Consider the following 21,878-nt stretch of genomic DNA (forward strand, 5'->3'; position numbering starts at 1 on the left):
TTTAATTCCCATCAGTGTTTTAACTGATGCCATATTTATTTGTCAGACTGAAACTTCTATTTCAGTGAAGTTTCAGTGAAACTGTCTTTTGGAGTTGCCCTCTTCACGTTTCTCTGTTTCCCCCCACAATCCTCGCCACTGTGTGGGGTTAGTGGATGGGAATGCTCAGGAAATGCTTAATAAATGGGATTTTTAAAACCTGTCTTTGAATTGCTGAGGAACAATGAGGGATGCTGGGATATGGAGTTGAGCCTCAGGGCATGGAAATCACATGGTCACGACATCTGCAGGAACAGAGCGCTGGGTGAGGTGAGAGCACTGGTTGGAATGTAAATGGTGAAAGACAGAGCACAGAGGGTGCCCAGCACAAAGCAGACTCCCCGTCAGCACCACCTCTCACCTCTCCCGTCAGCCCTTCCCACCCGCTCCCACCAGCCCCGTCCCTCAGGTGCTCTTTCTGATCCTGCTCATCCGCCTTTGTCGCCTGCCTTGGGGGCTGGAGTCAGGCTGACACTGTGGCTGGTGTCCTCATGCCTGGATGCACAGTCCCACCTGTGAGGGCACTCCCTGCTCATAAGGCAGGGACCTCGGGAGCCTCTGCTTTCTAGCATGGACCAGTGCCCCGTGAGGCTGACTTGTGTGTCTGGGAAAGGCCTTCTTAAAAGCAAGACTGGGCATTCTCTCGTCTCCAGCTCTGGTTGAACTTTGTAGTTGATTTCAATCCAAAGATACAATGTCTGCCTAACTCTACCCTCCTTCAGAACACTTAGGAGGATGAATAGGATGTGGGCAGTCTCTTCTTCCACGATGTCAGTGCTCTTGCAGAACAATGGGCCCGCCAGGAACCCCAGATCACTGTCCTTCCCCACCTGGCCATAAGCCACTTGGACTGGAACAGACTGTATTTCTGAAAGCAGAGAGTTGTAATGGCTTTGGATAGCTCAAATAGACCACGGCTAAGATAGTATTAGGCTATAGAAGAAGGATAAATAGATAACAAAAGCTATTCTATTTCTTAAAGAGAGAAAATGCTGGAGTCAGGGTACTTACGTGGATCAAGGGAGGAAGACCTAAAGAGGGTATCCATGTGTGTGACTAACAAGGATGGTTCTGAAAATTTACAACCCTTCATCACATCCAAATAAACTGCTGTCACCACAGGACTCCAGACAAACAGAAGATCACTAGTAAGTGCTAGCCCTAAGACTGGGGCAGAGAGGTTCCCAGGGGTGCTTCATACCAAGGTCCCTTCCTAGCTCAGGGCTGAAGCGTGTCTTCACAGGGCAGTCCAGGTACCTTCTGCTGGTGGGGAACTCAAGCTCGAGAAGGGCTTTCAAAGCAACAGCTATGCCTCCACTCCAGTCCAAGGCCATGTGGTCTACAGCCAGGGGAGTAAGGACCCTGTGATCAAAAAGACTCTGCAAGTCCATAGCCTGTCACATGGCTTGGAGAGGAGGCAGGTGGCAACAGGGCAAATGCCCTGCATTCCCAGAGGCCACCTGAAAACCACGGGGTTCAAAAGTGTGTAAGGAGAGCTGGAGGAGGGGAGACTGATCAGTGCTCGAGGCAAACAGGCAGGGACGAGACTTGAGGTGGGGAGGTAACAAGGGTTCTGAAACAGATGGAGTGGGTGTTGGGAGCCAGCAGACAGGCAAGACTCATTGACACCAAGGTCTGGGCTCAGGGGCACAGCTGGAGAGGTGAGTCAGGCAGGCAACGTTGACGTAGTCATCGGAATCAGTGTCCTCCACCTTGGCAGCAGGTTGGTGGCAGAAGCTTACATATTCACAGTCGATCTTCAGAGATGGGACATGGAGCCAGGGAATTTCAGGTACCTGGAAATGACCAAAGGATCATCCCTGGGTTTGGGTAGGGTGACTGTAGTATCCACAGTGGGCAATGGTGGGGTGGGGCTTGGGGTGTGCGTGGTTGCTGTCCTCCAGAAGGCAAAACACAGAGGTGGTTGAGCTCCATCAGGCGGCTCAGCCCTGGGGATTTTCAGGGTGGTGCCTCACGCTCTACATAACTGGAAAACACTTAGATCTAATACGGCAGGAAGTGTTTTAAATGGGGCTCAGACAAAAATCATGTGACTAAGCATGGGTCTGAAGGAGAACCAGCCACCAGAGGAGTTCCCCCTCTGGATTAGATGATGTGACTTGTGGAATAAATATGCATCTTCTCAGGGAATTATTCAGAAGGAGGATGAGTCATCCTCTGCACCTCCATAGGGCTTTCATTCCCTGGAGAGGCTGTGACGTGACGGGACAGTGCATTCCAGGAAGGAGTGGGCGATTGAAGGGGAGGAAGGTAGCAAGCTGTGTGGAGCTCCACTTCCCCGGAAAGAAACTTCAGGATCATCTGCCTTCGGGATGGATCAGTTCTCGGACGGCAGGGCTATGGCATGACCCCAGTGTGGCATAACTATTGTGACATCCACCCAGGAAGGCTGCAGCAGGGAGAGTCACATATTTTTAACACAACCACTGAGAACTAGAAGCTCAGCCCCCTGAACAGAGCAGGCACTGAGTAAGTGCTCACTGAAAGGAGCTGTTCCTTTCTGTACTTTACCAGAGAGGGAATGGGCAGCAGCTTGCTTCAAAAATGTATCTCCCACTGCCTGTTACGGTTCATCATTTGAGACTAATCTGACTTAACCATTTTTAAAAAGTTGCTCCCTGTGAAGGCTTAAACTACTCAGTCATTTATCAGAGGCACCTTGTTGTGAATTTGTTTTATCAAGATTTTTTTTAATCCCTGATAGCAGGAGTGTGAATTTCAAGCAGGAAGGAAGGGTAAAATTTAAGCAAGGTACAGGTACCTAGATAGCATATTAAAAGCAGAGTCATTACTTTGCCAACAAAGGTCCGTCTAGTCAAGGCTATGGTTTTTCCAGTGGTCATGTATGGATGTGAGAGTTGGACTGTGAAGAAAACTGAGCGTTGAAGAATTGATGCTTCTGAACTGTGGTTTTGGAGAAGACTCTTGAGAGTCTCTTGGACTGCAAGGAGCTCCAACCAGTCCATTCTAAAGGAGATCAGTCCTGGGTGTTCTTTGGAAAGACTGATGCCAAAGCTGAAACTCCAATACTTTGGCCACCTCATGCGAAGAGTTGACTCACTGGAAAAGACTGTGATGCTGGGAGGGATTGGGGGCAGGAGGAGAAGGGGACAACAGAGGATGAGATGGCTGGATGGCATCACCGACTCGATGGACATGAGTTTGGGTGAACTCCGGGAGTTGGCGATGGACAAGGAGGCCTGGCGTGCTGCAACTGATGGGGTCGCAAAGAGCTGGACACGACTGAGCGACTGAACTGAACTGAACTGACAGGCCCACATGAGGCCATGTGTGGTCACAGAACAGTTTCAGAGAAAAGGACTCAATGGATATGACTTTGAGCAAATTCCTGGAGATAGTAAAGGACAGGGAAGACTGGCATGCTGTAGTGCATAGGGTCACAAAGAGTCAGATGTGACTTAGCGAGTGAGCAACAAAGGGTAGAGTTGATGGGCACTACTGGGCCTACCTACGCTACTGAGAACCCCTCCAGCAGGGCTGAGCAAGGGCAAGCTCCAGAAGCTGGGCCTGATGGGGGCAGAGCTGTTGCCTGTTCCCAGGCATCACTCTCCCCTTTTAAGCAAGACCCACAGGGATACAGTTCTCAGCCTCCCCTGAAGGCAGGTGTGACCATGTGATTAAGCTGTGCCCAGTGGTTCTCTGATGCGTCAAACTTCAGGCTCCTGGTCTTAAAAAAGCAACTTTCTCCCTCCCATGTGCGGATGCATACATGGTGTTAGTGATTGAGCATCAACCATGGATGAGGAAAGACTCCAGGGGATGGTGGAGCAAAAGTTAGAAGGCATCTGCAGCCCTGGATGACCCCATGGCTCAGGCCACCTCCTCCTGGCTCCCTGTCTTCACTTTCAAGGAAAACAGGCTTCCATCTTGCAAGCCCTGGGGTTTAGCGTTTGCTGCATCAGCTTAGCCTACACCCTAATTAAATCAGGGACATTTGCCACACTTAGTTTTCCTGGTTCCGGAAGCAATAATGTTTCTGCTACTGTGGATGCTTTAGAGAATAAAATGTTCTCTTCTTAATTGGGGAAGACAAAGAAGGATGAATAGCTTAACATTTTTTCATACACCTGCCAATGCTCATCAATGGAAAGATGAGAGAGAGAAAAAAAAGATGAGTTCCCTACTCCACACCTAGATTTAAAGAGGAATCTTTCTCACTCAAAGTGTTGAATCTTATCTGTACAGTCCATGGAATTCTCTAGGCCAGAATACTGGAGTGGGTAGCCTTTCCCTTCTCCAGGGGATCTTCCCAGCCAGGGGATTGAACCCAGGTCTTCTGCATTGAAGGCAGATTCTTTACCAGCTGAACCACCAGGGAAGCCCATCTATGTCTCTGCTGCTGCTGCTGCTAAGTCACTTCAGTCGTGACTTCCCCGTCCCTGGGATTCTCCAGGCAAGAACACTGGAGTGGGTTGCCATTTCCTTCTCCAATGCATGAAAATAAAAAGTAAAAGTGAAGTCGCTCAGTCGTGTCCGACTCTCAGCGACCCCATGGACTGCAGCCTTCCAGGCCTCCGTCCCTGGGATTCTTCAGGCAAGAACACTGGAGTGGGCTGCCATTTCCTTCTCCAATGCATGAAAATAAAAAGTGAAAGTGAAGACGCTCAGTCATGTCTGACTGTTAGCGACCCCATGGACTGCAGCCTACCAGGCTCCTCCATCCATGAATTTTCCAGGCAAGAGTACTGGAGTGGGGTGCCATTGGCCAGGCTTAATTGCCTTCAGTAAACAATCTCCTCTTATCTTAGAGGGCTTACTATCAAGTACTTCCTCAGATGAAACCGGGTAACCCTCTTAAGAGCTACTGGAAACGGAATCTCTTACACAGCAAAGCCCTTCCCAGTCGACATCTAGCATCCTCTTCTTAAGCTCCCATTTATCCCATGAGGAATGCTTGGCCAGAAGCCAAGTAACTAAGTCTACCACAATTGTTGGGTAGCCGTCTACGTGCACCGTCCAAGGAGGAAACGGATACTCACTCTCGGACGCAGGGACCGGCAGCGGCTGGGAAAGCCCGCGCCCTCCCGAGAAGCCGAACCTCCGCAAACGGCGCGCGGGGCCACGCCCAGGTCTGGGGCCACCCTTTCGAGCCGCAGCTGCCAATCAGAGGCGGGGCGGGACTTACCTGCAGTGGGGCGGGGCTTACCCGCGGCGGGCGGGGCTTACCTGCGGCTGGGCGGAGGCTGCGGGCGCTCCGGGGACTGGGGGCGATGCGGCCCCTCCACCTGATGGGGAAGGGGAGGGCGGCATGAAGGCGGGGCCCAGGGCTCACCCCCGACCCCCAGCTCTGCGGGAAGCCCCCGGGCGGTGGACCCTGCCCGGCTGTGCGCGGCTGTCCTGGAGGCGCGGGTCTCCAGGCTCTCGCTGTGCGTCGCGCGGTTTCTGCGGCTCCAGCTCGTGCGCCGGCCCCGGCCCGGCCCCCACCTCCTCCACCCCGCTCCCACTCCCCCAACCCCCACCACCCTGCTCCCATCCCACCCCAGGTCAGAGCACCACAAGATCCCACAGATATTGCCAGATATTACATTATGCGGTGTCACGCATAATGAAGTTTATGCTCCATTCACAAAATCTAGCTCTTCTATCAATGACTAGGAAACCAAGAAGGTCTTTTTGACATAAAACATAAAGCAAAGGACAAATTCACTCAAATGAGCAATTCACTGCCTTTCTTTGAGCCTCCATTTCTTTATCTAGAAAATGAAGCCGCAGTTTCTGCGGCTCCAGCTCGCGCGCCAGCCCCGCCCCCGCCTCCACCTCGTCCCCCAGGACCCCCCACCCCACCCCCACCCCCACGCCTCCAGCCCCACGCCTCCAGCCCCGCCCCCCACCCCGCCTCGTTCCTCCCGCACCCCACCCTCCCCACCCCTCCAGCCCCATCCCGCCCCCAACCCCTCTCGTCCCCGCACCTCCCAGACCCGCCTCGCGCCCCCACAAGCCGACCTTCTCGCCGCTGCCTGCCTGCACGCCCAGCCTTGCCCTCCTCCCGCCTGCCAGCCGGCTCACCAGCCGCGTCCACGCTGCGGGGCCTCCGAGGGCAGGCGCTGTAGATATTGCTCGGGGTGCGCGGCCGCCGGGACACGCGCGGCCTCCGGGACAGGGCCCGCTGGGAGGCGTCCAGCGTGCGCATCCTCACGGCCAGTCGGCGGACCCGCCTGGAGAGAGCTTCTCGACCAAGCCGCAGGGACAGAAGGAGGAAGGAGGGTGTCAGAAGCCCGCACTCGCCCAGTCTTACAGAAAACTAAAGACGGCCCCCTCCCCGCCGTTTGGCAGCGTCTGACCTGAGGGTGCTCCGCTCGAAAGTGGCACAGGCTGGCCCTCCACTTCAGGGTTCGGGCCGCGCCCCTCACCGTCCCCATGTCCAGACCACCGAGTCCCATCCCAAGTCCCCTCAAACTCAGTCTGCTCATCCAAAGTCCTGAGTGTCCCTGGGGGATCAGAGGGAGCTGGATTCTCTGGGAGCTCCGTCACTGGGCCTGACCCACTCACCTTTCCGTCTTTGAATGATCCTTTTCGCCAGCAGCCCCAGAAGCGCCAGGAGTATGAGACCCAGGATGGTGGGGATCAGGACGAAGACACCTTGGTCTTCCATCCCAGATGCAGCGCCCGGGCCCTGGTTGGAGGCTCTGAGCAGGGGAGGAGCGGGGAGAGGAAGGAGAGGTAAGAAACGGAGGGGGACTTAAGGCAGCACCCCAAGGGCCAACTTTTGAAGGCAGTTCACAGGTTTGTCCCTTGGATAACAGAATTCTCAACCCACCCACCTCCCCCACCCCCACCCTTGTCACAAAAGGGCCTGTCTATGGAGTCAGGAAACCTGGATTAAATTTCAAGTTTAGCTTTTTCCTGGCTGTGTGATCTTGAATCAGTTTCCTAACTTCTCTGAGCCTCATTTCCCAGTAAATGGTTACAGTAAAACCTGTTTCACAGAACAGTTTGAGGATGAAATAAAATAGTGGCTATAAAGACCTTAATGTAGCTGACCCAAGCAGCAATCAACAAAGGTCAGTTCCACTTCCAGCTCTCTGCACCTCAGTTTCTTCACAAGATGATTGCAGATTTTAAATGAGTTAGTTTCTGATAACTATGGAAGAGAGGATGGTGCTCCCTTTGCTAGAAAGTCTTCCCTCCATTTTCTCTACATGTTGAAATCTTGCTTTCCTTATCCATTACATAAGTCCTCATTTTCTTCTCCAGTCGTGGTAAACTAGAATCAACTGTTTCCCTGTGTCACCACTTCCTCTGTTCATACCAGTTACAACACTTACCACAGTCAAGACTAGTATTCGTAAAATAACACCTAGATATCATGTTTTTAAACTTTTCTACATCTTCAGGACATAGCACAATGCCTGGCATGTAGTGGGGATTTAAAAACATGTTGGTTGAGTTAATTGAATTCTTCTCCACTAGTAGGCTGTTATGGTTTAATAGACTAGGAATCAGAAGCCCTGGTTCTGTTTGTAACCACTTTGCTCTCATGGGCTCAATTTCCTAATTGTAAGGCCCAAATGATGTCAGAAATGCCTTTCTTCGCTCACGTTTGCCTTTGCTTGTGTGTGTGCCTAATTGCTCAGTTGAGTCTGAGTCTTTGCAACCCTATGGACTCTTTGCAACCCTACGGACTGTAGCCTACCAGGCGCCTCTGTCCATGGGATTTTCTAGGCAAGAATACTGGAGCAGGTTCCCATTTTGTCCTCCAGGGGATCTTCCTGACTCAGGAATAGAACCTGCATCTCCTGTCTCCTACATTGGCTGGCCAATTCTTTAGCACTGAGCCACCTGGGAAGCCAGGTTAGTTTCTGGCTAAAACTAAACTAGCAAATAGCTTAGTTCTATTTGCTTTGGCAAAAAATTAATTCGCAGGTATTACATGAGTCTCAGTGAACTCCGGGAGTTGGTGATGGACAGGGAGGCCTGGCGTGCTGCGATTCATGGGGTCGCAAAGAGTTGGACACGACTGAGCGACTGATCTGATCTGATCTGACTGGTTTTCTTTGGAATCTGTTCTAATGCTGCCTCCTAGTGGTCGATAGCAGCACTTTCCTGGGCTGCACCCCCTCCATTAATTGAGAGCTGGCCAACAGAAATGTAGTCCGAGCCGGACAGGTAACTTAAAATTTCCTAGTAGCCACGTTGAAAGAGTAAAAGGAAACATGCAAAAGTAATTTTTAAATTACTGATGGTTTAGTAGCTAATTTTATATTCATTTAGTTCTTCCCCATCAAAACAGGAGCAGTCTCTCAGAGCCATCTATGATAGCATGATTCTATGCTAGTTTAAAACTCAATCCAATTGTTGGGTTGTGGCCAATTACCTGTGCCTATTACTTCTGGGTTACCTTGGTGGATTTCTGTTCTTTTGGGCTCTTATTGGATACCCCTTAGGAAATTTGTTTTAGATGAGTGTTCAGTCCTGTTCTATCTGTTCATAATAATTCTAGATGGGATCCTCTCACCTGGCCAGTTAAAAATACCTGCTCTGAGGCTGGCCATAGATTTAAGTTTTCTCTTAGGGTCATTTAAACTCAATCGGAGTGATGAGCTAAGTCTCAATAAAAAATTAAGTTCTCATCTATTAAAAGGAAAACTCCTACAATTATGGGGAGGATCTACATGGTTAACCAGAGAAGGCAATGGCACCTCACTCCAGTACTCTTGCCTGGAAAATCCCATGGATGGAGGAGCCTGGTAGGCTGCAGTCCATGGGGTCGATAAGAGTCGGACATGACTGAGCATCTTCACTTTCACTTTTCACTTTCATGCATTGGAGAAGGAAATGGCAACCCACTCCAGTGTTCTTGCCTGGAGAATCCCAGGGATGGGGGAGCCTCGTGGGCTTCTGTCTATGGGGTTACACAGAGTCGAACACGACTGAAGCGACTTAGCGGCAGCTGCAGCGTCAAAACAGATTTGCATAAATGTTGAATGACTGAAAGGTCGTCTTATCTCTACAAGATCTCCTGCTGGAGCACAGAAGTGTGTACTTGTTAATAGGACTAATGAGTTAATGTTATAGGCATAACATTAGTATAGCTATAATAAATATATCTATACTGTATTTCACAGTGACTTCTAGAGACAAAGCCAAGAAGTGTCTCTGTTGGCAGACATTTTAGGGAAATTTCGGTGGATCTCCTAGCTCTAGTCTCCTTTGACCAGTTTTACCCCGTCCGAATGGTGGAGGCATCTTACCTCTGCCTGTGAAGCCTGGTTTGGTGGTTGTAGCTGGCCGTCTGGAGCCTGAGAAGCCCCTTCTGGGCTGAGGTTTTTGAGGTTGTGATGGCTGGCAGGAAGATGGTGGGCTCAGCAGTTGCTACCGAAGATGCCCTGAAAACTCGGGGGCGGTGGGTGACTGAGGGGTTGGGGGAGGCCTGGTGTGCTCGAGGAGACTTGGTCCTTTGAGCTGGTGTGGTTACTGCAGGACAGAGCAGGACAAAGTGACCTTCCATATCCACACTCTGGTCTCCGGTAGCTTTGGGTCAACCATTTCTTTCCTGAACACATTCCTTCCTTTTAGGTAGACTACCTTTGTTCTTGCAATCCACATTGCCTGAAATGCCTTCTGAACAGGCCATCTATACCTAGTCCCTTCTGTCTATATTTGCTTCAAACTCCATTTCCTACAGGAAGTCTTCCCTGACTTCCCAGGCAGAAGAGCTTTCCCTCCTCTTAACCACGGAGAAAACCTTGACTGTAGTTCAGTTCCCACCCTGACTTGTATTATTTCTATGTGTTTGTCTATTCTCCCGCATTCCACACCTGTCAGTCACAACCTTGGGTATGTAATGAGCTCAGTGACATTATCCCCCTCTCAAGGGCCAGCAGAGTCCTCTAGGGTAACAATATTCAATTAATGTGTCTACCTCTCAGGGAACATGTGAGGATATGATAGAAACATTGTATGTCAAAATGCATTCAAGACAGAAAAGTGATAGAAATGTAAAAGTATCATTAGTATAATTAATCTTATTGTCGCAAAATACAGCTGTTAAATTACTGTATGCCATCAAATGGAAGATAGCCACATGGGGAGCAGAAGGCAGGAGGACTTCTGACTGGGAAATGTCTGCCCAGTCTTGGTTTCCTAAGTCATTCATAGAAGGGCTAGATTTTGTGAATGGAGCATAAACTTCATTATGCGTGGCCCCACCTGGTGGTGATGTGTAAGTACTGCAACTAGTGCAGTGGCTGAGGGATGGGCTTGACAGCCTTGGAATGCAGATCTCAAGGAGGTTCCCTCTTCCAAGACAGGGAAATACACACGTGAGACTCAGCTCTGCTCTGCCAACCACTGCATGAACTGAACACATATTCCCCTCGTCCACTTTCACAACAACATAGAATTTCTCCCACTTCCCCTGCCCTAGCTTCGGAGAACTGACCTTTGGACATGAATTTTAAAGAACTGGCATGTGCAGGCATCTGGAACCAAGGAGGCAAGTGCATTTGTAGAAATCTATTAAACCATGCTGGAGGCTCAGGCATCGGCTCTTCTTCCCAGGATGGCTCGTAAACTACCAAAGGCAAGAGAAGTCCATTGGTGGTCTCCAGCATCAGCCTGAGGCCCGGGGGAGGGACTGCTGGTGTGAGTTGAGGCTGACTCAGCCAGGGTAGATGGCAATAAAGGGATGAGGACACGGTGCCCATGAGAGGAGAGGAAAAGTAACTGAGCTGGGGTCTTCCCCGGAAAAAAAACCCTCTTTCACCCTGACGCAGTGGGCATTCTCTGCAAAATCAGAGTCCATCAGGAATCTAGATTATTGAGTGAGTACTGTGTATGTCTGAGGAAGTCAGCAGAGAAAGAAGGGAGAAAGGAGGGGTTCTGGAGCAATAAGGAAAGGATCATATAAAGTAACAAATTTGGCCATCAACTGTGGCTTGAAAAATGATTGTCTTTCCTGTATATTTATCCCTGATATTTCTCACGGGACCAATTATGGGGCTGCTTATGTCCTTTTGCTTCCAGTTTCCTCCAGTCTCAGAGCCTCTCCTCAATTTCACGCCCACCCCCCACTTGGCTTGTGACCCGGGGGAAAGGTGGGCACGTTACCACCCGGGGGCGCACCGATCCTGTTCCTTTCTCACGGCTTGGATAGAAAATTTGGTGGATCGTGAAGTTCACTGACTCTATGAGATTACAGCCCCATGGATCCCAGTTTCCGCTGGACTAGCTGGTACGGCAGCAGTGTTAGGGTGTGGGGACCGCTGCGGCCCCATGCTTGCCCCGCCTCCCCAAGGGGCAACGTTTCCTGGGTGTCCTCAGCCTCTAGCAAGTGGGGCACCTACCGCTGTGAACAGTCAGGGTGATCTGCTGGGTCTTGCCTCGGTCTGTGTTCCCGCCCACCCCACAGGCATAGATCCCGCTGTCATTCTTGGTCAGCTCTGTCATCACCACAAGGAACAGATTCCTGTCCGGACACTGCTCCAGCGTGACTCGGTGCTTGAATTCCTCCCTGACGTATTTGTTGCTGGACACCACGGTGGTGCATCTTCCAGACTCGTCAATGGTCCGGCACAGATATATCCTCACATGCGTTTCAGGAAGTGGACACTCGATGGTAATGGATCCTCCCAGCATTCCCTCCATCTTTACTTCTGGAAGGACCTTCGGGGCTCCGACTACTGCAGGGAGAGGGAGTTAGTGAGAGGAAGCCCCATCCCCAGCCACGTCCCCAACACAGCCCTGTTTCCAACCTGGGCCCCAGTGCAGCCTCATACTCATCCATGCATCCAGCTTCATCCCCGTGAGCAGCCCTGCGCCTCCCTCATGTCTAACCCTAGCTGCACCCACAGCCTCTTTCCATCCTCAACCCTGTTAACCTCCTTGGTCTGGCTGTATGTCCGTCCCTACTCTACACCCGAGGCTCAGTCTCTCCCCAGCCCAAGCCTTCATGTAGCTCTCCTCCTGAACCTCTATGGTCCCAGACACCAACCTCCTGAGAATCTAGTCACAATGTCATGTGCCATGACATGTGCCATGGTGAACTGCACCCCCAGCCAGCACGTGGCCCCCGAGTGACTTCAGTGTGCTGCCTGGAGGCGTGGTGAAATTTACTGCAACAGGTTTTCCTGTCTAGTTTTGTTTTGCTTGGATCCATCCAACCAAAACAACTCTTTCACCTCCAGTTTTTTTTTTTAATTCAATCATTAACAAGTATCTATTGAATCATGTTCATGTGATAAGCTAGCTGCCATCCCTCCCTCACAGAAAGAATCACTTATTCAGTGAAACAAATCTATGGCCACCACAGCAAAGTGTAATAAATCCCATGGCGTGAATACACAGGGCTCCTTGGAAGCAGCAAGCGGAGTGCCTGATCCAGGCTGCCACGGAGGGGAATTTGAGGAAGGCTTTCTGGGAGAAGGGCTGTGTAAGCTGTGGCCTGAAGGATTGGGTGTGGAGGGCTAAGAGAATGATGGTCATCCTCACCGAAGGAGGGAATACAGAGGGAAACAGGAGTGTGTTTGAATGTCTGCACACCTTGTTTGTGCCTTGGGGCTGGTGTGGAGCCGGGAGGAGTGAAGGGTGTGGCTCCTGAGTCCCTGACATCAATAAGCTTATGGTGGAGAGAAGGTGGGGCTAAGCTAGAGAAGAGGGTATGATTGTCAACTAAGTGGGTCCAATAAGGGTCCATATATTTCTGGGAAGATGATGCAGAGGACGGAGTGTGTGTGTTGGGGTGAGGCTGGGGGGACGGGTGGAGGAGAAACCCTTCTAGACAATGAGAATTGGCCCCATAAAGCCTAAGAGAGGAGAGAGGACACAGCATGTTCATGAGGAGGGGAGGGGTGTTCACAAGCTTCCTGAAATTCATCTGCAGAGCACAGATTTAGAATCGCTCCGAGGAGTCAGGGGAAGAAGTGGGGCTGCAGGCTTCTAGATGCGCTGAGGAGGACATTCTGGGGGGAGGGAAGGATGGGGATATCTGGAGAGAGGAGGAAACAACCATGAGAGCATGAGACAGGGTGGAGGAGGCTAGAGAAGGGCTAGCAGGGGAGCGTTCGCAGGAGTTCATTAGTATCTGGATGTGCAGCTGGTTAGCACAGCAGGGAGAAGCAGAGGGCACTACCAGACACGTGTGAGCTGATGTGAAAGCCCTCATGCGAATCACCCACCTCTGCTTTAAACACCCTGGAAACTGAGACGAGGGAGGCAGCCCTGTGACTGGAACATGCCAACGGAAGGGCGACCCATTCAAAGGGCAAAGACCCAACCAAGGGGCTGGGGGAATCCCCCGTAGGTCCAGAGGGACCACACACACCTGTGTGCAAAGCCTGGCAACTGAGAGTGAGCATTCAAACGTTTGCAGACCACCTCAGCCAGAAAAGGGCATGCTGGCTGCTTTCTCAAGGGTGAGGTGTTGTAAAATGGGCAGAGGCAAGACAGAGCAGAGATGGGTCATGACACATGCAGACGCCTCCAGTGGCCTCTCTCTATTCAGTGGGGTACTGCTGGTCACCCTCTGGCTTGCCCAGATCCTACGTTACGGACTGTATGTTTGTATTGCCCAAAAACTCATGTGTTGAAGCTCCCGTATTACAGAGTGGGGCCTTGGGAGGTAGGTAGGGTTAGATGATGACACCCCACTCCAGTACTGTTGCCTGGAAAATCCCATGGACGGAGGAGCCTGGTGGGCTGCAGTCCATGGGGTCGCTAAGAGTCGGACACGACTGAGCAACTTCACTTTCACTTTTCACTTTCATGCATTGGAGAAGGAAATGGCAACCCACTCCAGTGTTCTTGCCTGGAGAATCCCAGGGATGGGGGAGCCTTGGTGGGCTGCCGTCTCTGGGGTCACACAGAGTCGGACATGACTGAAGTGACTTAGCAGCAGTAGCAGCAGGAGCAGGGTTAGATGAGGTTATGAAGCTGCAGCCCTCAAAATGAGATCAGTGTCCTTATTCTATTTACACAGGAGACCACATGAGCACAGAGGGAGATAGTAGCCTTCTGCAAACCAGGAAGAGGGCCCTCGCAGAAAACCATATCTGCCAGCACCCTGATCTAGGACTTCTAGTTTCCTGAACTGTGAGAAATAAATGTCTATTGTGGAAGCCACATCTATGACACTTTGTTACAGCAACCAGCACTGACTGGGACATCCTTAGTGGGCAAACTTTGGATGGATGAAGCACAAGGAAAGCTGCTGGGTACACTGAGTTCTGGTCCCAGGGAAGCATTAATGGGCAAGGTGAAAATGACCAGATTCCACTCTCCTTGGAGTTCATAATAGCTTCTAACCACAAGCAGACTTCCCAAATAGAAAAAAAGATAGATACAACCTCCAGGTTTAGAACTTAGCACAGTATACGTAAGACTCCTGTGGGGGAACTTGTTAAGATGCAGATGACCTGGTCCTGCCCTTCAGCAAGGTGATTATATCTGCTTTGAACGGGTGAGTATATCTGCTTATGAATCTTCATTTTTAGGTAAGCAACCCAGGTGCCCTTGAATTTTTGCAATTTTGAGCCTTATGATTACATTTCCAAGTGATTCCAGGGAAGAAAGGGAGGAGTAGAAGTACATATAAAGGAATCAACCTGTTTAATATTGATGTTTTAGAGAAGCTGTGATGTATCATTAATCTCTGAATCGGTGATTTGATTTTCAGTGATGATGGTAGGGGAGAGGGATATATGTGGTATAAAAAGTCACTCTCAACATGTAATTGGATATAAATATATGTTTGAAATGGGCTTCCCTGGTAGCTCAGCTGGTAAAGAATCCAACTGCAATGCAGGAGACCCTGGTTCGATTCCTGGGTTGGGAAGATCCCCTGGAGAAGGTATAGGCTACCCACTCCAGTATTCTTGGACTTCCCTGGTGGCTCAGTTGGTAATGAATCCACCTGCAATGGGGAAGACCTGAGTTCCATCCCTGGTTTGGGAAAATCCCCTGGAGGAGGGCATGGCAACCCACTCAACCCACTCCAGTATTCTTGCCTGGAGAATCCCCACGGACAGAGGAGCCTGGCAGGCTACAGTTCATGGGGTTGCGAAGAGTCAGACATGACTGAGGGACTAAGTACAGCACAGCATATGTTTGGAACATAGGAAAAAAATCTTGTTTTCGTAATACAAAATAAGGTTTAGGCCCCAAGGCCTTGGCTGTGGCTGTGCTCTGGGAATAGACTGGATTCTGCAGGGTGGTGATTTTCTAGGCAGGAGAGGTGATGAGGACCCTATCAACTCCAGTCACAGCAGGATCTCTGGAAGAAGGAAGCTGACCTGCCTGAGAGCTTTATGTTTATCAGATGGAGCAGGGCTCTTAAAAAAAAAAAAAAAGATGAGAAACATCCCAAGCGGCTTCCTACTTCTGCACACACTGACTTGTGTGTGTCCAGGCCTGCTGTCTGCCTTGGTCCTGTTGCTGTGAATGGAGTATCTGTCTTCTCTCAAAAGCCAGTCCTTTGCCCTGGATCCTGAGTCCATCCCATCACGTCCTACAGAGCCTCTCTCCTGCAATCACCGCCTTTCTCTGCCTGCCTCGGTGGTTGCTCTCTTCCAGCATTAACATGGCTCACACACATGCCCTGATGATGCCCACACTGGACAACCCCTCGTTGACATTCCTGCTCCCCTTCAGCTGCAATCCAATTCCACGTCTCCTAATTCCTTTTCCACCCACATCTGTCAGAATTTTGTCTCCGATATTCCATGGATACTGCTCCAATCAAGGTCACTAAAACTTTCCTTGTTGCCACATTGGTCACTTCTTTGTCTTCTTTTTTCCCTCATCCTCTTAGCAGCATTTGGTGGGACAGAGCCTTCCTGCCCGGAAATGCTTTCCTGGCTTCCCTGACGTCACTCTCTCGATGGCTGTCCTTTGCCATCTCCTTACTTATCTGTTCGCTTGCTTCTCCTCCTCACTTACTTCTTTGCCTCCTTCCTTATGTATGGCTCCTTCTCCACCAGTTTTGGGCCACCCCAGGGCCTGGCACTGGGCCTGTCCTCCTCTCTGTCCCCCCGCGTCTCCCCGCAAGAGCCCATGGACTCCCATGCCTTTTAGTGCCAACTCTGTCTAGATCTCAGCACTGCGTGGATCTCCAGCCTTGTCTGTACCTCTGAGCTCCAGACTTGCCTTTTGGATCCCTCCACTTGGACTTCACTCAAACATTTAAGATATATTTCACACTTACAATGGTAAAAGGAAAAAAAAAAAAACAAAAACCCTCTTGATTCCTCCTCCAAAACCTGTTCCTGTACAAGCTCTTCCTATCTCCGAAGAAAGCGTCAACATCCATTCAAGTGCTGAAGCCCTAGAGTCATCCTCATATTAAAGAATTAAGGGTAAGTTTTAGATGTGTGTTTGTTGTCCTATGTCACAGCATCGAGCGTGTGCATTCTTACTATTATAGGTCAAGGTATAGGTAGGTTTGAAAACCGACCTCCTATCCTGCTGTCTTTTGTGGGCCTCCACGTGGGGCCCCAAGCGATGTGGCCTGTAGTTTGTGCCTCATGCACTGGGTTCTGGGACCAGGGCCACCCCCATATTTGCAGGACCTGGGGCAGGGATGCAAATAAGGCCTAAATATCACAGTCTTGGGCTTCCCTGGTGGCTCAGAGGTTAAAGCATCTGCCTCCAATGTAGGAGACCCGGGTTTGATCCCTGGGTCGGGAAGGTCCCCTGGAGAAGGAAATGGTAACCCACTCCAGTATTCTTGCCTGGAGAATCCCATGGACAGAGAAGTCTGGTAGGCTACAGTCCACGGGGTCGAAAAGAGTTGGACACGACTGAGCGACTTCACTTTCACTTTCATCATAGTCTGAATAGTTTAAAGTTAATCACCAAGCTAGTAAACTGTTGTTGTTGTTAAGTTGCTCAGTCGTGTCCGACTCTTTGCAACCCCATGGACTGTCGCCCGCCAGGCTCCTCTGTCCCTGGGGCTCTCCAACATCTTGACAAATTTATGCTCTCCTTGGATGTCCATTCTCACACATGCAGTGCAGGGGAAAATGGCCCCAAGTTTTCTGCGTCCAGCTTCTGGCCCCTCTCCCTTCAGTTCTCAACCCTAGCTCCTGCCCACTCCACAACAGTCCTGGCATATACTTGGTGAATGACCCAGCTTGCATGTATAAACCCCATCTCCTTCCCAAACATCCACCTGTAGCCACTTTTACAGGCCAAGACATAACTCTAGAATAGAAGACCCAGGGTAGCATTGCAGAGTCACCGAAGGTGGATTCAGAGTCATTTGGACAGGGAATTTGAGGCCTAGCAGAGGGGGTGTGGATGTGGGCTTGGGGTAAGCATGTCCTTTGGGGTCTTGAACTCCTCACCCCATGGGGACTGGCACCAGTGGAGAAGGACAAAGCCCAGAGCAAGGACCCTTCTGGCTAGAAGAGTCATAGTGCTCTGGACAGACTGCCGGACTACAATTCGGGTGCCCTTCACTTCTAGACATCTCCCACGTCCACCCAGTCCCTCTTCCCTCTCAGGCCTAAGTTTGGTTAACCGTCCGCTGTGCTCACCCATGTCCTACTACCTGTCACAGAGTCTATTTCATTAAAACTTCATTCCTTTGGGCTTTCAGGGACTTCCAACATTTGACTCAAACATTTGCCTTTCTTCAAAACTCCAGCCATCACAAAGAAAGCAAGTATGAATAAACAACTACTCTGACCCCCAAGAAACTTACTACCGAATCAATAATATATTAAGGTTCCAAAGAAGGGGCTCTGGAAAGTGTAGAGAAGGAGGTGGAGGTTGAGATGGGCTTGAAGGGCCGCATCAGTGGTGGAGGTGGGGGTAGGGCGCTCCTGGCAGAAGCAGCAGCAGGAGCAAGGCCGTGGTGGCAGGGAAGTCCAGTGCACGTTCAGGGAGCTCTGCTGGCTGGAGGTTAGGAAAGTCCTGGGGAGAACGATAAGCTCAGCGTGTAAAGGCGGAGGCCAAGGAAGGAGTTGGTATTTCAGGAGTTTGGTTCAATTTGCAGTAGGAGGCATGGAAGGTCATTGGGAAGGATGATGTTATGATCAGAGGCAAGAAGAAGTAAGGTGGATCTGGAGCCACAGGCTGTTGGCTTGCAGAAAGTAGGGAGGTAGTTAAAAGCTGCTCCTGTATTCCTTTTCTTTTCACTCCTCTGTTCTGTCTCTAGCAGAGGCTGCCATTTCTTCCTATCCTGGTAAGTGTGAATCTACAAACTACATGAATTGGCCATCAGTTGGGTCAAAGTCTGATTGGGGGTTAAAGGGGAGAGGTGGGTAAAAAGCTATTTTGGCATTTTGCAGCTGATATCATAGATAGTGAAGACAGAGTAGCTGATTTAGGTGGTGACCAGTGAGAAATCTGAGGTTAGGTGTCAGGCCAGTTGTATTTTTGATCTTGATGAGATGTGGAAGTGCGGGTGCCCAAGAGATGGCTGTAAATCAAGATATGAAGCTCTGGAAACGAATTAAAAGTGTTAGCCGCTCAGTTGTGTCCAACTCTTTGTGACCCCATGGACTGCAGCCCATCAGGCTCCTCTGTCCACGGGATTCTCCAAGCAAGAATACTGGAGTGGGCTGCCATTTCCTTCTCCAGGGGATCTTCCTGACCCAGGGATTGAACCCAGATCTCCCGCATTGCAGGCAGATTCTTTACCGTTTGAGCTACCTGGGGAAGCAGGCCTACCAAATGGACCAGGGAGTCTTCGATTGGAACTTTGAAAATTCAGGCGATAAAAGAACCAAAGAAAGAATGTAGAGGTAGAAGAGAGAACATTGGAGGCTTTTAAATCCCAGATTAACAGGCTGACACCTGGGAGAGGGGACGTCTTCGGCCTGTGAGTCGACACCTTAGGGCTCAGGAGGAGTGTCTGGAGAGAAGAGAGGGGTGCTAGCTGGGAGCTGGGACGGCCTCCACCCTTGTCCTGCCCCAGGTACTGGTTTACAACTAAATTCATCCAGACGCTTCAGAGCCAGAGATACCCAGCCACTCCCCTGCTGCTGCTGCTAAGTCGCTTCAGTCGTGTCCGACTCTGTGCGACCCCATAGATGGCAGCCCACCAGGCTCCCCCGTCCCTGGGATTCTCCAGGCAATGAGTCTGGAATGGGTTGCCATTTCCTTCTCCAATGCGTGAAAGTGAAAAGTGAAAGTGAAGTCGCTCATTCGTTTCCGACTCTTCGCGACCCCATGGACTGCAGCCCACCAGGCTCCTCCATCCATGGGATTTTCCAGGCAAGAGTACTGGAGTGGGGTGCTGTTGCCTTCTCTGAGCCACTCCCCTACCTGTGACCAATTCAGTCCTCATACGGCGTCCAAGGTGTTTCTCCAGAGCACTTACCTGGAAGGAAGTAAAGCGCCCAAAGCCACAGGTCCATGGCTCCTTCCAGAGCAAGGTCCCATCCAAGGGCCCCCCGAAGAGGGGGACAGAGGCCCGCTGCTCACCTCGGAGCTCTGTGCTGTCTGATGCTCAAAAGAGATTTCTGGGCCCCCACGAGGAGTGGGGCTTGGAAAAGAGGAAATGACAACCTATCTTGTTTGCTTACTAGTTTTAGACGGAAAAAGAAAATACCAGCAAACCACAGAGGAAGCCAGAAACTGAGAAATCATGCTATGTTGGGTGAGAATGGGTCCCCAGGGTTCAAAGTGCCTCGAGGCAGCTTCTATTAATAAAGACTGCTAGAAACTAACAGGCCTCATATTTCTATGCCTTGGAGGGTCCTCCTATGCTTTGTGGGGTTTATGTGAGCCAGAGTTATTTGCTTTATGCCTGTCTTCAGCATGAAAGAGCCTTCTTGCCAATTTTCTCCCTCTGAGGATGGCTGTAGGGACAGAAGCTTGGGCCTGAAATCAGAAGGTGCTGGTTGTAGCCCTTGAACACATTTGATAAATGCTTTGGGAGACCTGTCCCCCCTGGTGGCTCAGACGATAAAGTGTCTGCCTGCAGTGTGGGAGATCCGGGTTCGACCCCTGGGTTGGGAAGATCCCCTGGAGAAGGAAATGGCAGCCCACTCCAGTATTCTTGCCTAGAAAATTCCATGGACTTAGGAGCCTGGTAGGCTACAGTCCATGGGGTTGCAAAGAGTCGGACATGACTGAGCGACTTCACTTCACTTTAAGAGACCTGGTGGCTCAAAAGGTAAAGCATCTGCCCGCAATGTGGGAGACCTCGGTTCGATTCTTAGGTCGGGAAGATCCCCTGGAGAAGGAAATGGCAAGCCACTCCAGTACTCTTGCCTGGAAAAATCCCATGAATGGAGGAGCCTGGTAGACTACAGTCCACAGGGTTACAAAGAGTCAGACATGACTGAGCAACTTCACTTTCTAACACTTTTCTTGCTTTCTTTTGGGAGACCTACTATGGAGGAATATTAAATGTGGATTTTGAGCAACTCACTGCCTTCCTTTGAGCCTCCATTTCTTTATCTAGAAAATGAAGGTGGGGCTGGATGATCCCTGGCTTGCTCTCCTGCATACAGGTCACGCAGTGAGCCCGCCTAGCATCAGAGCTGCCTGGCAGAGCAGTCCCTCAGGACCCAGATGCTCTGAGGTTGTGTCCAGGGGTCCAGGTGCTCAGGCCGTTGGCTGTGAGGCATCCTGGGAGGAACTTCAGGCTCCAGTCAGAAGCCCGGGCTGTCAGAAGCTCCAGTCAGAAGGTCCTGGCTTGGTGCTTCCTAGCTCGGGCCTCGGTCCTCTTGTGGATGAAGTGGGGGTGGTGCCCACCTTCCCCTCTTCCATGGAGTCCCTGAGGCCCTGCAGAAACCATGGCCATGCGGGTGTCTATAGAGCCCCTCATGCGAGACCTGGAAGAGTTCTGGTCAGAGGGTTCCCTGGCTTCATCCCTGGAGGCTGTCCATAGCTCAGTTCCCAGGGTCCCCACCTCCAGGTGTGGCGACCTCCTGGGCCCCCAGGGGACTCAGATTGTCTCCACGCCTTTCTGGAAAGTTCCTCCTGACCCCCACTGGCCCCCACACCTCAGGTCTGTCACAGGCTCATCAGAACACAAACAACAGCATCCGCAGTGGAAGTGGAGTGTGAGACTTGTGACAGGTGCAAAGGAAGTGTGGGTGGCAGGGTTCTGCGCCCCCACATCCCCGAGCAGCTGCTCTTGTGATTTCCGCCAACCACCCTTGACCAAATTGTGGAGGGCAGCCGTGAGGCTCGGGTCCAGGCTGTCCTGTCAGCCTCTCTCCTTGGAGGCCTCCTCCCAACCACATGGCTGCCCACGGCTGGGCTCCGACATGTGCTGGGCTTGAGGCCTGGGATGCCTTGCAGGGAGAGAGAATAAGTGAATGAATGAAATGTGTGTGTGAGAGACTGTAGGTGTGACCCTGAGGGGTGTGATGGATGAGCATGAGTGGTGTGTGACTGGGATATGTGCCTGGGTGATAGCAAAGAGTGACACAGGAGTGTTTTATGTGTGATGTTAGTGTGTGTGTGTGTGTGTGTGTGTGTGATGTGTGACTGTATGTGTGGTTGTGAATGTGTGTAGTTGTGAGTGTGTGGTTGTGAGTGTGTGTTATGTTGTATGTGGTATGTGATTATGTGTGGTGTGTGGTTGTGAATGTGTGAGTGGGTGGTATGTGGTTGTGTGGGATATGCGATTGTGTGTGGTGTATGGTTGTGTGAGTATGGTATGTAGTTGTGTGTGGTTTGTGATTGTGTGTGATGCATGGTTGTGGCTGTGTGTGAGTGTGTGGTTGTGTGTATGTGTGGTTGTGAGTGTGAAAGTGAGCAGTGTGGGGTTGTGAATGTGTGAGTGTGTGGTTGTGTGTGGTATGTGATTGTGTGTGGTGTATGGTTATGAGTGTGACTGTGTAGCATGTGGTTGTGTGTGGTATGTGTGTATGTATGTGTATGTGAATGTGTGAGTGTGT

The 21,878-nt window shown here is 50.8% G+C and overlaps 1 protein-coding gene across 3 annotated transcripts; it reads right to left on the bottom strand.

Annotated features, from left to right (window-relative positions):
- Positions 1–13: 13 nt before the first annotated feature.
- Positions 14–19,523, bottom strand: FCMR (Fc mu receptor). 3 transcript variants are annotated; one of them, XM_061382070.1, is made up of 8 exons: positions 19,343–19,523; positions 11,367–11,702; positions 10,463–10,594; positions 9,273–9,495; positions 6,571–6,707; positions 6,088–6,246; positions 5,248–5,306; positions 14–1,835 (listed from the first exon to the last, which is right to left on the bottom strand). In XM_061382070.1, the coding sequence occupies exons 1-8, from the start codon at positions 19,377–19,379 to the stop codon at positions 1,659–1,661; spliced, it is 1,260 nt and encodes a 419-aa protein (XP_061238054.1). In that variant the 5' UTR covers positions 19,380–19,523; the 3' UTR covers positions 14–1,658. The 3 variants fall into 3 exon arrangements, with proteins under 3 accessions (XP_061238054.1, XP_061238053.1, XP_061238055.1); XM_061382069.1 differs by lacking the exon at positions 19,343–19,523 and adding an exon at positions 11,775–12,040; XM_061382071.1 differs by lacking the exon at positions 19,343–19,523 and adding an exon at positions 11,799–12,039.
- Between the last annotated feature and the right edge of the window lie 2,355 nt (positions 19,524–21,878).

This window comes from Bos javanicus, chromosome 16 (assembly GCF_032452875.1).
Source record: "Bos javanicus breed banteng chromosome 16, ARS-OSU_banteng_1.0, whole genome shotgun sequence".
NCBI classification, from domain to species: domain Eukaryota; kingdom Metazoa; phylum Chordata; class Mammalia; order Artiodactyla; family Bovidae; genus Bos; species Bos javanicus.